This window comes from Oncorhynchus keta, chromosome 36, assembly GCF_023373465.1.
Source record: "Oncorhynchus keta strain PuntledgeMale-10-30-2019 chromosome 36, Oket_V2, whole genome shotgun sequence".
In the NCBI taxonomy this organism is placed as follows: domain Eukaryota; kingdom Metazoa; phylum Chordata; class Actinopteri; order Salmoniformes; family Salmonidae; genus Oncorhynchus; species Oncorhynchus keta.
The window spans coordinates 17,532,030-17,548,714 of record NC_068456.1 but is presented as its reverse complement, the minus strand read 5'-3'; the positions used below and the strand labels follow the sequence as shown (position 1 = coordinate 17,548,714).

The following is a 16,685-nucleotide window of genomic DNA, read 5'->3' as shown; positions in this document are numbered from 1 at the left end:
GTGAGAGATAAAGATAGAAAGCCAAACAGACACAGACAAATGTAGTGAGTCATAGTGCTTTCATCCCAAAGCCAGAAGAGAAAAGTTCAGGCTTTGGGGACGTCACATCAACCAACACAAGATAATCCAGGACAAACATCCACAGTTTACTGATGAGATAATAATAATATGTCTAGTAATGGCACAGTTTCAGTTGGTGGTGGGAGAGGAAACTCACATCGTCCAGATACACCAGGAAGGTGACATTACTGCCCACGGTGGCGGTGAGCTCTCCCTGGCTGGTAGTCAGTCTGAGGCCTCTGGGAGGCCTGGGGGAACAATGCTGTTTCCTGGGGGAGTACACATCCTTCCCTCCCTCTTTGCAATTATTGGACAAAACCTTTCTGTACCTGAACATTCACAGCATAGATGTAATTTTAGGATGGAGAGTGAGACTAGCTTTAACGTAATCTCACAATGCAGAGAGAGTAATTTGCTGAACAAAGGGCCCTATCAAATCACAGCACAGAGTGTTATTTTGCTCAAGGAAGGAAGGAATTAGGGACAGTACTACAAGTTACCTACCCTGTGCTGTTGAGGTAGTTATGGCTAGTGCTACAGCTTCTTGTCACAGTGCTTGGGTTGAACCAAAAAGCAGGGGTACACTTTCCATCGGCTTGACGTTCATACCCATAATCACTGTAAAACATGAGACATTTCAGTCTCCTTTCCCCTATCTGTCACGAAAAAGTATTTTTAGTTGAACGATAGGTGCTAGTATGACTACATGGTTTAAAATCATAACTGGAGACATGACTATTGTCAGACATGTAGGATCAAAGAGAATTTCAGACAGAAAGATAAGACATTTAGAATTAATTTATCAATTAATTACGTATTAATTGGATGATGATAAATCATTTGACATTATGTAAATTAGACCAGCCTGTTAGTCACATTCACAATTTTCAAACTATAATTGGATTGTGTGTATGCATGAACAGTGGCTATATGCAATAAACTAGAGAACATGTTGGGAATTGAAGAGGTATAAAGTTGAGCAAACTAATATTTGTGGTTAGATGTGTAATTAGGAGGGCTGGGTGTTGGGGGATGGGTTACACTTACAATGCCCTTGCCTATTCACTGACGTAAAAAATTAGGAAGTCTACCATAACTTGCCATTCAAAATCATATGTCCTGCAGATGCATGGTTCTGAGGATATGACTCGGGAGTAGTCCTGGGCCAGCATACAGCGGTTACCCGGCCTCCGTTTCATAAAGGTCTGCTTCTCTCCCATCACACATGGCTCTCCCTATCAAACAACATGACATGTCATTCCCTGTGGGGAATTTCATTACATTGATTCAATGTCTTTTAGTGCTCAACAGTCTGAAATTATACTGTATGAATATACAATGTGATTCAGCGTGTGTGTCTGTATGTGTGTGTGTGTGTGTGTGTGTGTGTGTGTGTGTGTGTGTGTGTGTGTGTGTGTGTGTGTGTGTGTGTGTGTGTGTGTGTGTGTGTGTGTGTGTGTGTGTGTGTGAGTGCGAGCATGCGTGTGCATGCATTTATGTGCTGCGTTTACAGTTACATTAAACCAACATGCCCATCTTGATGTTGGCATCAATACAATAACTTTCAATGTCTTTTACCTTGTTATGTAGGTGCCAAGTCTGATAATCTCCATCCATGCATCTCCTGCTAAAGATGGCTTTGTAGTCAATCTTTATCAGCTGCCATTCTGAAACACGGCTTAAGTGTCCAGTGAAACTTAATTCAACAAAACAAAACAAGTTAGTTAGTAAGTTGTTAGCCTTATTGTCTTTGTCGCTTGTAAAATGAAGATGCTGGGTCTGCTCAGACCAGTATTTTGCTGTGGCTGAGACGCACAAACTAAACACAAACAAAAATAATATATATGCCAACACAATTACGTGTATCGCACCTCTGGGCAAACAAAGCATTGTAAATTGAGAAATTAAGTGTAAACGCTATTTACCCATTCATGCATAATAACAACACTGTTTTACTCTCATCACCAGATGAGCTGTAATCTAGAATATGAGGTCTGTGTTTACTTAATGTTGGCCAAATCCCGACTCCACTTACGTGATGATGTGATTCTCTGGCTGCATGAGAACTCCATCCAGAAACAAAGGAGCCAGAGAGAAACTGTGGCGATCCCATTTCTTACCCTCGTCCAGACTTACCCTGTTTCACAACACAGGACAATAACTATTAACAAATTATTGAATACATAATGAGGTTTATTAGTTTCAAGTTTCAAGTTTTAATGTCACATGCACAAGTACAGTGAAATGCATTTCTTGCAAACTCAAAACAATGACTATGTTAGTAATGGTATAATTACAATTATAAACTGGGTGGTTTGAGCCCTGAATTCTGATTGGCTGACAGCCATGGTATATCAGACCGTATACCACGGGTATGACAAAACATTTAGTTTCACTGCTCTAATTACATTGGTAAGCAGTTTATAATAGCAATAAGGCTCCTTGAGGGTTTGTGATATATGGCAATTATACCATGGCTAAAGGCTGTGTCCAGGCACTCCGTGTTGCGTCGTGCGTAAGAACAGCCTATTAGCCGTGGTGTATTGGCCATATACCACACCTCTTCTGGCCTTATTGCTTAAGTACACCACAATTCCAAAAGACGTAACTCTATGTCATCTTTGTAATCTTTGTAAGGTGTGACAATGAAAAGAGTTTAACAGAAAATATTTCTAACCATTTCTACAAACAGAGTTCAACAAAATGTGTCCAAATTCCTGGTGTTACTGTTCTTCAGACAGTAAGATACATTCTCACCATGACGTAGATGAAAAATGAAGTACCCTTATCAGCTTGTTCTCTATGTGGGAAATTATCCCAACTACGCACTCAACCAATGTTTCACGGGTCTAGGTAAATGTCGAAGGCAACAAAACATAAAAAATGTATATGACTCATGCTCTAACAATTGAGGGACTTAAATCACCTTTCACAGATCTTAATTGATTGTGACACTATTTCAGTGCGGGGGACATCAAAGTATCTGGTGTGACAGAGTTCCAACAACACAAGGACCCAGGCCAACAAAGTCCCTCGATACTTCAAACCTCTACTTGGCTACATTTGCATAAAAGCTCTCGAAAATACCCACGAACAGTACAAAGCGGTAACAGCCATTTTTTTTGTTGAAAGGATTCTGACAGTTTTGATGTGGTGAGAGAAACAGTTGCAGTTGCTGGAGATAGACATCCCATGCAAACGTACCTTGCCAATCAGCATTTCAAAGGCTAAATATAATCGTATGCAACAACAACACCAAAACTGAAATCAGAATGAAATGAATTGTGTCCTGAAATAGGAACTTCAGCATTAGTCTCAACGTTTTGCACATCAGTTTCTGAAATCAACTGGTAAGTTACAGTATAATGCATCTTTACATACAGTGAATATCATTATTATACTCCCATACGCTGTAGTAGAATTACAGTGAACCTACCATACGTGCCGGATGGGTACTGTTGCAACTAAAGAAACTGCAACTAAAGCACCTCCATTGTCAAGAAACCAAACACCGAGTTCTTCTTCAAAAATCTAAAGAAGGTAGAAGATAATAAACATGATTTACATCAGAAGTTGTTCACATTCAAAATGCAAATTTTAGACAAAACTAACTGAAGTTGGAGCCCATTTTGAGGCAAAGATCGGTCTCACCTGTCTCCAGCTATTTCCAGCATCAGATGTTATAAACATTCCAAGGTTAGCGGAGGACAGCTCTGTACCAATGTTGCCTGAAAACAAAAACAAATATATGTATTCATATACTGATATATTTGCATAGTAAAGACTCATATTTTCAAAGAAAACAAACCTGCATAACAAACCTGCATATTTTTTTTTATAAATTGAAGGATCTGATCTCATTATAAACACGTTTATTGATCTGTATTCCGTTAACAGATTCTTTACATTTCTACCACATATAACAGTTTGCACAACGTTTTCTTTTAACAGCTGTGCCTACCTTTACTAATTTGTTGGTTGAACACAGAAACAGGTGTAACAGTATAACTTTAAACCTTCCCCTCGCCCATACCCGGGCTCCTCTGCACACATCAACAACAGTCATCCACGAAGCATCGTTACCCATCGCTCCACAAAAGCCGCGGCCCTTGCAGAGCAAGGGGAACCACTACTTCAAGGTCTCAGAGCAAGTGACGTCACCAATTTAAACACTATTTAGCGCGCACCACCGCTAACTGAGGTAGCGTTTCACATCCGTTACACTCACCCCCCTTTTGACCTCCTCCTTTTCCGCAGCAACCAGTGATCCGGGTCAACAGCATCAATGTAACAGTATAACTTTAGACCATCCCCTCGCCCATACCCGGGCTCGAACCAGGGACCCTCTGCACACATCAACAACAGTCACCCACGAAGCATCGTTACCCATCGCTCCACAAAAGCCGCAGCCCTTTAACTAAGCTAGCGTTTCACATCCGTTACACAGGCATTATCAACCTATTTCTACTTCTGTCCTACCTGTAGCTACAATGATCCCAGGTGCTGAGTCCATGCTAAAGATGCGTCCAGGCAGGTAAGGGTTCACTGGCGTATCCAGGTGCAGATGCAGAGAACAAAATGGCTGCCAAAACAAACACAATGGATTCAATTTAGATATAGACCTAAACCAAGACACCAAATCAAACATCTTATTCGGATCCATATCTGACTCATTTATATTTGACTCTGTATTCAAACTGCGCAAACTAATCTCTATTTAAAAAGCACGTTTACAAAGACCATTTATGGAACAAATACACTTTTTTAATCTTTTCCACCAACAGATTGAAACTGGCTGCAGAGGACATTGGAGATGGCATTTCCATTTTAAAGCCATGTAATTAAAAAATCCTCAAGATGTAAAGATAAATCTGACAAACTTGTTTCATTTACTGATAAATCTGAATCACTCATCTCTCTGATTCATCCACTTTGTGAAACATTAATAGAAGCTTTTACAAACCCAGAAGGGAGGCCAGAGTACAACAGGCATTTGAACGACACAGGCAAAAACAGTGTTATATCAATAATTCCTCTCATTATTTTCTTAATGCATAATATGTGCATATTATGTTAACTTGCTTTTAACATTCAAAATGATTGTATCACTTAAATTAATATCAAACATATCTAACCCAGAACACCACTAACTGCCATTAACTGTAATGTAACTTTCATTAGGGTGATGTATCTGAACAGTGATTACTGGAGGCAAATTGAAATAATTGAGGTTAATGGAGATTTTGACACACTTTGTGGACTAGCAACTGCCATGAACAACACAAACTCTTAAATCAATGAGCTTTGGTTGGATTTGGAACATTTGATGAATGAATTTGTTCAGAAGCCGAATGAATTTGGTCATTATCCACCACGCCACCCATAACTTCAACTCACCAGGATGCAGTGCAGACTGTTTCCAGCCACATCAGTGTTGGGGGCTTGCAGAAGGGCCCAGGTCTGACCCTTGTTATAGGTGATGAATGTCTTCACTTCATGGCCCACCAATTTGTTGGCTAGAAATATGCCATTTATTCCTTCCACCTAGAATGACAATAAGCCAAATGGATAAAACAAAAGAGGTATCACATTGAGAGAGAGAGAGTGTGTATGTCATTATTTTAAACAATAACTTCATGGTTCTGAAAAATCTTTGCTCTGTGCGAAACTACAGTGGAGATGAAATCATACACAGGGAGTGTGCCTTTCAGAGGTACTAAACAAACGGTACTTAACATAGTAATATGGTACACCTAAGAACACCTCATGGAAGTTGTTCTACAGGCTGAGTGTCTTACATACACATACAATAGATGTACCTTATACAGGTCGACCAGTACATTTCCGCCTGGCTCTCTTCTGGTCCGGAGGTTCTCTAGAGACAGAGTGAAGTAGACCCCTGGAGAGTCTGAGATATACAGGCTGTAGGTGTCATTCTGGTTCCACTCCTGTACAGCAGAAAACACCTGCTTCTCATTTGTACTGATGATGTGCATGTCCTGTTAGAGGAGCGAGAGATGGTGAAAGGATGAACATATGGGCAGGTAGGTAGAGACAAATAGATAGACACACAGACAGAGGGAGAGAAATATGCTGTCGAGAGAGCAAAATAACAAGTGTGCTTCAAGATGTGCAGCTTACGGCCTCCACAACATGACAGCAGTCTGAGTAAAGTGAGGCTTCAGAAATGAAAATTGTCTCACGTTCCTCAAACTGTAGCTGCATCTGTCGCAAGGTGTATTTGGGTAGTTTGATGCTTACCTTAGGAAGACAGTATTTGGGTAGCTGAATTCGCTTAAATGATTCCCTCATATAGGACACAAAGTAACTCGCCTGCCCTGACTTGGTAACCTGTGGAAGAAAAAAAACATCTTGCTTCAAGAGCTCTTGTGGGCTAATAAGCGTAACGCTAGCTTGTCAAGTTCATATTTTATTGAGTATGTTAAACTCATCGATGTTTCAGGCATGCTGGGCTTCATTAGAATGAATCAATTTGAAATGTCAATGATTTTAACACACTCATTTTTTACTGCACCTTGACTTGAGGTCGTGGAAGGACTGACTTACCCCACAGAAGAACTCTGTTATTTTTCAAATATTCTAGAAGTGAAAATGTAGGTACAACTTCAATCCAGTTTTGGAAAATCGAGTTTAGCCATATCAATACAAGAATTTACAAAAATTATAATGAAGAAATACATTTAAAATCAGAATTGTTTTTGTGTAATTTAGGGACTTGATGCTACAACACGGTAGGCAATACAAGTTTATACACCAACATCCCAATTAAATACTACTGTATTTACAGTTGCTGAACAAATGGTTTTGTCCTTCTCTACATGTCTTAGATGTACCACTACCACCCCTCCACTCTATGGCCCACACCACTTGATTTCTTATTTTCTAATCAACTAGAGGGATGGCGATTGTCTCCAAACAGACTACATTAGAGCTCTAATGGAATAATCTATCGAAAATCAATGGGCTACATTTTCACAGGCCAGATTTCTGAGGATGTTGCACTTGGCTGTTCCTTCTCCCCCAAGAGACATTCGAGAGGTGTTGAAGACTGCTTATTTCGTTGTAGCCCAATCGATAACCTCATTACTCTTTGTCAAGTTAAATCCAACTGCCCGAAGCAATGAAAGTCACAAGAAAGTCATCTGTACCGCCACAGCTCCCTGCACAACCTGGTCTCAGAGCATTTCATATTATTCTGTACAGAAATCCAAGACACTCCATTTAGTATAATATGTTACGTTTCGAATGGTATGTAGCAATTTGTGGATGTCCATCACCCATTTTGTATGATATGTTAAGAATTACAATTTGAATTATATGTTACGAATTTGCTAAATGTATGATAGTTACGAATGGTAGCTAGGTGGCTAACATTAGCAAGGCTAGGGGTTAAGGGTTATGGTTAAGTTTAGGAGTTAGGTTAAAAGGTTGAGGTTAGGGTTAGGGGAAGGGTTAGCTAACATGCTAAGTAGTTGCAAAGTATCTAAAATGTAGTAAGCCGTTGAAAATGAGCTAAATAGCTAAAATGTTAAAGTTGCCCGTGATGTGATTCACGTTATACACCCACCATCCACCCCGACCAACCAACCTACTTTAGTTTTTGATTTTTAGTAATAGTCTTATGTAACCATACACAGCATAACATATACAAATTTGAGTGTCCGGAATTGCATTTACTATGTTACACCTAGTCTATGAGACCAGGCTGCCTGCAACAAGCCAGCTGTGTCCAACTGGGCTATTTTCACCAAAATCTATAATGATGGGGTCAATTCCATCTCAACTCCAATTCGATTCCGACATAGTATTGGATCATTATTTATGACCCAGACAGTTACTAATTATTTAGAATGAGAATTATTTTGTTCATTAATCGCATTTTCAATTAAATCCCTGAATTGACATAGTTGAAACAAATCAACTTACCACTGTACAATCTACCATTTATCTACATACTCACAAAGGTGTTTTTTATAGGCAAGACGCAGCTCCACATAACCATAACCCCACATTACATGTCTGTCTCATTCTAAACCAAAAGAGAACACTTGAAGAGCACTTACTGTATGTCGTGTAAGTCTTCGCAAACGATTTCTACATCATATTATTAAATACTGTTACACAATATGTGAACCTAAACCCTCATTAGTGCTGCAAAACCGTGTAAATGGAGGAAGAGCAAAGCTGACAGAGAAAGACAGACATCTTCAGCTGTAAATGGAAATCAATGGCAACAGGAGGCAGTAGAAATCAAATCAGTCATAATGACACACAATGTCATTGCCTAATGCGAGCCAATGTCATGTCAACCTAGTTGGCAATAACAACCCCAAACTCCATACAGATTCCTCGCCCAATTATAAGAAAAGCCTTTCAGCAGATGTGATGAAAAAAAACACTTTTTTTTTCAGCAGTCACAGAATCCTTCAACATCATAGTCAGCTTGGACAATAGATAATCAAGATCTAAGTGTAGCAGGTGTTTGGAAAGAAAGCCATTTTGTAGACTTCAACGGTACAACACTGATTGGCTGCAGCAGAAGAACAGAGTTCACAGAAAAACACAAGCCTTTTGTGAATGTATAAAATGTACCGAAGATATAGACAGATACAGTACACACCTGAACAAACACATAGTTGTCCTGAACAACCAGAGAATTTTTGTCTATGTATCCCGGGAACAGGTATTGTCTGTTTGATTCTGTGCATCGTTGAGCTCTGCACTTAACATACTGAGCACCTAACACAGAAGAGAACTAGATTAGTTGTCAGTAACAATCCTAGAAAAAAACAACCAATGAAGAGAAATCACAAATGAATGGACTTCCGTCTATCTTTAGTGGGCACTACTCTTTCCAAACCAATTCTACATTTTCTGAGGACAGGATAAAAATAGCATTCCTCTTGCACTGTGACAAAAACAAAAAAGTGTTGATAATTCAATCATTGTCTCTCACATCACACAAGTAATACTATTTTGTCCCACCCCGGAATCTCAGTAACTGGTTTGATTGAATAAAGTCTATAGTGTTAGTGTTTTTAGAGAATCAAGGTTCTGATATGGGGCACAAGGGTCAGATTAAAGGGAAAAAAATCTCTATCAATCTATTATATAAACCTCTATATTTGTCAAGAGACTCCCACTCTGCTTTACAGTGCTTCTGGGGCCTATCCTGCAGCCCAGAATGAGCCTTATATTCCAGTGACCTCACTCTAAATGGGAGGCAAGGGGTCCTTGGGGTCCTGCTACTGAGGGGGAGGGAGGCAAGCTACAGAGCAGCACTCACGTCCTTTGGCGATGTGGGTCTCCATGTGGACCACATCTGCCTCTCTGTCTAGCCCAGTTTGTGCCCTGCAACATAGGAGAGAGAGTTGATGGAAAATAGAGACGAAAGAGGACAAGAGTGGGGGAGGAAGGTGAAAGGGAGAGGAAGAGGAGGTAGAGGAGGAGAATGAAAAGGGGGAAGAGGAGGACAGCAATTTAGAGGAGGACTAAGAAGAAGAAAAAGATGGGGAAGAGGGGGTGGAGGTGATGGAGGAAAAAGAGAATGGGCAAGGGGAGGATGAAGAGGATGGGAAGAGGAGGAGGATGATGAGGAAGAGGAAGGGAGGAGGATTAGGAAGAAGAGGGGGCGGAGAGGATGAGGAAGAGGAGGGGGCAGACGAGCAATTTAGAAGTAGGGGGTGGCCTTAAGAGGACAGTGGTAGCCTGTGATGGACAGCCTTATTCTGTGTCTCGCTTTACAGCACAGACAACACATCTCCATTTCCTGTACGCCAACTTCCAATTTGCGCCAGCCTCAGCAGTTCATCTTAATTTGTGATAGCGTAAACAAAGGGAGACAGAAGCGGGAAAGCCTCCACACTACACAATTACTTAGGTTTGTGGTGCTCTCTCTCTCTCTCTCTCTCTCTCTCTCTCTCTCTCTCTCTCTCTCTCTCTCTCTCTCTCTCTCTCTCTCTCTCGTTTTTAACATGGCATAAAGGAAAGGTAAACTCTATTATATGTTGCTATTCTAAAAACATTATAAAGAGGCAAAAACATGTAATGCATTCAGTAAATACAAACAGTTAAACAATTCATCCGTGAAACCATACATTTTCCAAGCACATTATAGTCTTTTGTGGGGTGCTATTAGTCCATTCATGCTGTCCTTATTCATCAATTGTTTTGCTGTTCATGTGAGGAGGGTGTCCTCCAAACAATGTCCTTTCTTTTTCAGCTTGAGAGGCACTTGGGTTTGACACATAACGTGACTGACTGTGGTAAACTGCATCACATCAATATGCCTTGTGAACATGCACTTGAAATTACAAAATGACAACTAGCAAAAACAACATGTTATGTTAGAAAGAGGAGTCCATTATTCCCGGCTACGTGATATGGGTTCAAGTACTATAGGTTGGTTGTCATAATCCGTCAAGACCTGTTTTGACAGACACTAGTAAATCCATCTGACAGAGTTTGGTATGGATCCATACATAACCTCCATTTACTAATTAGGAAAATTACTTTGACCACACACTGCAGTTGGTCATTCAATTTACATTATGATTTAGTTTCTGTTTTTATCTTCACCAATTCGGGGCTAAAAGACAATGTGCTTTACATAGTATTTTTCAAGATAGCTGCAAGATAGCATTTCTAATTTGCATATGAGATTCTATATAAGATACAAATGCTAAAGGAGTGTTTCCGAAAGGAGTGTTTCTAAATGAATATTGACAAACATGGGCAGGAATGAAATCATACCAGAAGAACCGGCCAGGAGTTACATTCTCACTAACCAACTGCCATTTTCTTCCAAAATCCATTGTGCTGTAAACCTGACAAAACATGAATTTGATCAAACATTGTTACATCAAGTCTGTATATTCAACCTTTACAATTATGTTATGCAGAACAAGTGATGAAAGCGCAAAATACAAAACAGAATTACTATCTTTCAACTTTGGACTTTCAACTTGAAAGACTTATTTTCCATTCAACATGGAAATAAAAGTCCTGCTGCTTAGCCTACCTTGTTGTCAGGACTGCTAGCCAGTAGCCAGTTTTCCTGAGTTGGATGAAACAGCAGACCGTCCATGTAGAAGTTAATGGGATACTTCTCGAAGCTGGCACCTTCATCTGAGCTGATGAGTACACTTTGCTCCAGCTCAGGGTCGCTAAGCATCATTATCTAAAGTACAAAAGGAAGAGAAACAGAGTATAGATTATAGTGCTCAACGGAGGATATGATTGCATGATGTCATTGTGCAGCATTAGGAATAAACAGCAGCATTAAAGCAGTTTTGATTAAAGTAAAAACGACATGATGCACCAACATCCTTTTCAATAATAAACTGATCAACAGAACATCACAGCTTGTTGTAAACTATCTTAGTGGTTTTTAGTATGGTAGAATGATGCTGATACTAAATGTTGAAATGTTCTTTGGAGTCCTTGTCCTTGTCCATAAACGTCAGTCTTTACTCAACAATAGTCCATAAACTTTACTTTAACATGGTCCTACAAGCCACCATCAGTTGACTTATTTCACTGGATGCCAGAGTATTTCTGGTTTAGCCAACGCTACTGAGACAACAAAGGAGTTTATTAAAGCAGAGAGAGAGACCCAGGCTAAGGAACAGCTGAATAAACATGTAGCTTTCTGGTTTTCACTGGAGTGTGATACAAACCTTTCTCTTGTTGGTTGGGCAGACGTATAGGCAGGCCAAGGTTGACCCAACCTTTTTATTCAGTTTTATGTAAGTGCTCCCATAGTCCACTGATCTGTGAACAGTAAAGAAGACCATGTAAGGAACACAGTATGAGTTGTTCTCCATTGATAGGGCTGGAGTAAGTCTAATACTTAGATATCTTTTTTAAGTGCAGAGCCTGTGGTTTAACAAAAACGTGCCCGGCTGCTGCTCTTACCACATACAGTGCATTCAGAAAGTATTCACACCCCTTGACTTTTTCCACATTATGTTACGTTACAGTCTTATTCTAAAATGTATTAAATTATTTTTTCCCTCATCAATCTACACACAATGACCAAGCTACACACAATGACCAATCGTTTTATTTTTTACAAAAACTGAAATAGTACATTTACATAAGTATTCAGACTCTTTCTCAGTACTTTGTAGAAGCACCTTCATCAGCGATTACAGCCTCGAGTCTTGTGGGGACAATGCTACAAGCTTGGCGGACCTGTATTTGGGGAGTTTCTTCCATTCTTCTCTGCAGATTATCTCAAGCTCTGTCATGTTGGATGGGGAGCATCGTTGCACAGCTATTTTCAGGTCTCTCCAGAGACGTTAATTCGGGTTCAAGTCCGGGCTCTGGCTGGGCCACTCAAGGACGTTCAGAGACTTGTCCCGAAGCCACTCCTGTGTTGTCTTGGCTGTGTGCTTAGGGTCGTTGTCCTGTTGGAAGGTGAACCTTCACCCCAGTCTGAGGTCCTGAGCAGGTTTTCATCAAGGATCTCTCTCTACTTTGCTGCTTTCATTTTTCCCTCGATCCTGACTAGTCTCACAGTCCCTGCCTCTGAAAAACATCCCCACAGCATGACGCTGCCACCACCATGCTTCACCGTAGGAATGGTGCCAGGTTTCCTCCAGACGTGATGCTTGGCATTCAGGCCAAAGAGTGAAATGTTGCTTCCATCAGACCAGAGATGTTTCTCATGGTCTGAGAGTCTTCAGTTGCCTTTTGGCAAACATCAAGCGGGCAGTCATGTGCCTTTTACTGAGGAGTGGCTTCTGTCTGACCACTCTACCATATAGGCCTGATTGGTAGAATGCTGCAGAGATGGTTGTACTTCTGGAAGGTTCTCCCATCTTCACAGAGAATCTCTGGACCTCTGTCGAGTGACCATCGGGTTCTTGGTCACCTCTCTGACCAAGGCCCTTCTCCCCCAAATGCTCAGTTTGGGCGGGTGGTCAGTTCTAGGAAGAGCCTTGGTGGTTCCAAACTTCTTCCATGTAAGAATGATGAAGGCCATTGTTTTCTAGGGGACCTTCAATGTTGCAGATGTTTTTTGGTACCCTTCCCCAGATCTCTGCCTCGACACAATCCTGTCTCGGAGCTCTACGGACAATTCCTTCAACCTCATGGCTTGGTTTTTGCTCTGACATGCACTGTCAACTGAAGGGCCTTATATAGACAGGTGTGTGCCATTCTGAATCATGTCCAATTAATTACACTTTCCACAGGTGGACTCTAATCATGTTGTAGAAACATCTCAAGGATGATCAATAGAAACAGGATGCACCTGAGCTCAAATTCTAGTCTCATAGCAAAGGGTCTGAATACTTATGTAAATAAGGTATTTCTATTTTTTCTTTGTTATTATGAGGTATTGTGTGTATATTAATGAGGATTTTTTAAAATGTAATCTATTTTAGAATGAGGCTGTAATGTAAAAACAATTAGGAAAAAATCCCTGCGTTTTCCCTTCTGACTCTCTCTCCAACATACCTCTCCCCCTCTGTTACATTGCTGTCTAAATCAGGGATGGGCAACTTTGATGGAGGCCACAAAAAAGCAGGTCAGCATACCCACATCCATACCCACACATGTAGCCATTTTAGTGGCCGTCTTCTTGACAGCAGAGAGAAAAACATTTTAGATTTGATTTCCTGCAATTTTACACATTTTGCCATGGGGAGGAGAGACGATTTTGCAATTTTATAACAAATTTCATGCAATTCTACTCATTTTGCCATGGTTTCTATCCACAGTTTTATGCGAATAAAGTAATAGCATATGAAAAAAAATCACACTTGTGATGAAAACGGGAAGTTTCGGTACAATTTTATAAAAGCCGTCTGATAGGCCTCAGGAGTAGCGCAGCGGTCACTACAGATTCTGGTTTGATCCCAGGCTTGTCGCAGCCGGCAGCGACCGGGGGACCCATGAGGCGGCGCACAATTGGCCAAGCGTCGTCCGGGTTAGAGGAAGGTCCATATGGGAGTTGCAGTGATGGGACAATACGTCTTCACGCGCAAATATTGATAATAACCATCATATCGAAGTCAACTTGGAGTCATATGAGGATATGGTGTGTGGTCCTCCCACTACGATTTGGGAAACAATGTGGTTTATTAGGCTGAAGAACATTTTTATTATGATGAACTTCACAGGGTGGTGAAAGTGCACAGTGATCTTGATGCTCCTTTCCAATACATATTAAAGGTGTTATTCTGGTGACATGATTATCGATGCTTGACTGCTGCTGACAACAACAAAAAAATATTCCATATACTGTATAATATTATCCATAATAATCCCATAATGTAGAGTAGCCTAGCCGCACAGCCTCTCTTTGCTATATCCGCCAGCTGTTGAGCGCACATTCGCAGACCAGAGAAGGCACATTTGCTATTTAACGCGGTTAAAACAGTTTTTGTGACAAAGCTATTGGTAAATGTTGAAAATGCGATGGAAACACATTGAACTTTACATTTGTATTCGGTACATGAAAACGTACACGTAAAAGTACATTTTGTGTCCATTAGTCATCACGTAGTCATTTCTATCTGCAACAAGTCCGTTTGGTGGAAACACACCACTGGTGGGGAAATTTGCATATTTTCTTCATGCACATTTTAGAATATTCGCATGAAAATCTGTTGCCAATTGGATGTGACTAGCTAGTGACTGAAATAACAAGAGAACAACTGCTGATGCACAACCACATTTCTAAATTGCGCCTTGTGTGCCAAAAAAAAAGATGTAAGGACAGTCTCTTTACATTTGATTACATTACATTCTTTCATATAATGAAGTACCTTTCAGAATTCAGTTAAACTCTGTTGTGCTTCAAATTGGTGAATGAAGTGTATTTTGTCTGGTAATTTATTTAATTGAATGAGTGTACGATTGACCTAAATCCCTGAAGCGCTTTATGAGATAACATATTTAAGCGTCTATGTCCACACAGTAGGCTATGCTGAATTGCCCCCCAGAAACAAACAAATGAAAGACATTAAAAGACATTTGCTTCTCTGAACATTCTCTGTCTCTTATCTACAACTCCCAGTGTTGTTCTATAACAAGGGTAAATATGTCTCCCTTCCTCTCTATTCTACATAGCTCTATTACCACTCACCAACCACACAACCCACTCGTCTCTCTCAGTTCTACCTGAGCGCCTCCAAATGTAATTTCATTGCATAATTGGATAGAAACCCAGGGTCTGCTATCGCTGCTTTTGCATTAAGCTGGATCATTCCATTGCCTGTTGAGATCATTTGCAAAGGTTTCCTCCTCAACTCTTTTGTATTTGTGTCTTAGAGCTCTTCATTGGGTTGACAAATATCCTCAACTGTAGCTGGAAAGACGGCATTGCATATGAAGCTATTACAGTGGGAAGTTCCTTCACTAAGGGAAGCAGTCATTACTTTAAAACATGTTCTGCAGGAGATGCTTGTTAAGATGCCTTTCGCGAGGCACCAATTGATCTTCCCATTGCCATCCAGAGTGCCCAGGGGCTATATCCATAAATCCTTTATCGTATTATTACAGATATCATTTACTCTGTTTCTTTTCATAACATTCAAATGCTTTCCTTTTTTAATATCATACTAAGAGCCTTGCCGCATCCCCCGAGGTACAGTCTAATTTACTGGCGGTGCTATTGTTAACCAGACACCTTGATGATGGAAGACCTGTACACAATATGGGCCTTCAAAACGTGTCAAGTCGGGTGTAAATCTTAGCGGTGCCTCTAGTGAAACAGAAATTAATTTGAGTCTCTCTGCTTGGTGAACTGATGGTCTTTTTGTCAGGTGTATTTTCAAAATGAAATGAGTTTCCTGTGGGCTTAGGAAAAGGTGAGAGGAAGAAATACAAGAGCCTGTATCAGCCTCCATATAATCCTTAATGAATTCCATTCTTATTTATGATGTGACAGCATACAGTAACTCAACGTACGATATCGGGTGAATGGATTGGTAGGCCTGCATTTATTGCATGTACTGTGTGTATTGGCTCTGCAACAAATGGTTACGGGCATTATTCAATCAAAACCAACATCAGGGAATTTCCTGGATGAGGAAAATCAACATTGACCAATAGCAAGGTAGTTAAGATAAGGCAGGTAGCCTAGTGGTGAGAGAGTCGATTTGAATCCCGGATCCGATGGGAAAAATCTGAGGGGAAGTGAGCGAGCAGCCGGAGGGTTGCTGGTATCTAATCCTTGATGCCGTTGTGCCCTTGAAGAAGGCACTTAACCCCCCACAACAGCTCTCCGGGCGCTCAACAGTGGTGTAGTGGAGGGTAAACACAGAACACAGTTCACCCACTTTTCCCCCAAATAGTTTACCCACCTTTTGCGGAAAAATGCATTGAAAGAATAGGAAGAGTTACTTTTTTCACCTGGACTGGCGATCACAGTTTATCCAGCTATTTTATTACCGCTGCTTCACTGGCGCCCAGGGTGGCAGCCTCCTGCCCCCCACACCTCTCCAAAACTTGTACAGTGTATTCGGAAAGTATTCAGGCCGCTTGACTTTTTCCACATTTTGTTAGGTAACCGCCTTATTCTAAAATGTATTAACTTAAATGTTTTCTTCATCAATCTACACTCAGTACCCCATAATGAAAAAGAAAAATCA

General features: G+C 40.6%; 1 protein-coding gene across 2 annotated transcripts in view; it reads right to left on the bottom strand.

Annotated features, from left to right (window-relative positions):
- LOC118369729 (VPS10 domain-containing receptor SorCS3) overlaps positions 1 to 16,685 on the bottom strand; it is a 68,113-nt gene that overhangs the window by 15,517 nt on the left and 35,911 nt on the right. For both annotated transcript variants that reach the window (XM_035754377.2, XM_035754376.2), the window contains exons 3-18: positions 11,760 to 11,853; positions 11,102 to 11,260; positions 10,834 to 10,907; positions 9,368 to 9,432; positions 8,702 to 8,820; positions 6,322 to 6,411; positions 5,880 to 6,059; positions 5,458 to 5,604; positions 4,540 to 4,642; positions 3,712 to 3,788; positions 3,497 to 3,591; positions 2,096 to 2,197; positions 1,639 to 1,756; positions 1,162 to 1,295; positions 565 to 678; positions 218 to 389 (exon numbers count right to left, since the gene is read on the bottom strand). In XM_035754377.2, coding sequence (XP_035610270.1) covers positions 218 to 389; positions 565 to 678; positions 1,162 to 1,295; positions 1,639 to 1,756; positions 2,096 to 2,197; positions 3,497 to 3,591; positions 3,712 to 3,788; positions 4,540 to 4,642; positions 5,458 to 5,604; positions 5,880 to 6,059; positions 6,322 to 6,411; positions 8,702 to 8,820; positions 9,368 to 9,432; positions 10,834 to 10,907; positions 11,102 to 11,260; positions 11,760 to 11,853 — 1,843 coding nt within the window. The remainder of the gene's footprint in view (positions 1 to 217; positions 390 to 564; positions 679 to 1,161; positions 1,296 to 1,638; positions 1,757 to 2,095; positions 2,198 to 3,496; positions 3,592 to 3,711; positions 3,789 to 4,539; positions 4,643 to 5,457; positions 5,605 to 5,879; positions 6,060 to 6,321; positions 6,412 to 8,701; positions 8,821 to 9,367; positions 9,433 to 10,833; positions 10,908 to 11,101; positions 11,261 to 11,759; positions 11,854 to 16,685) is intronic.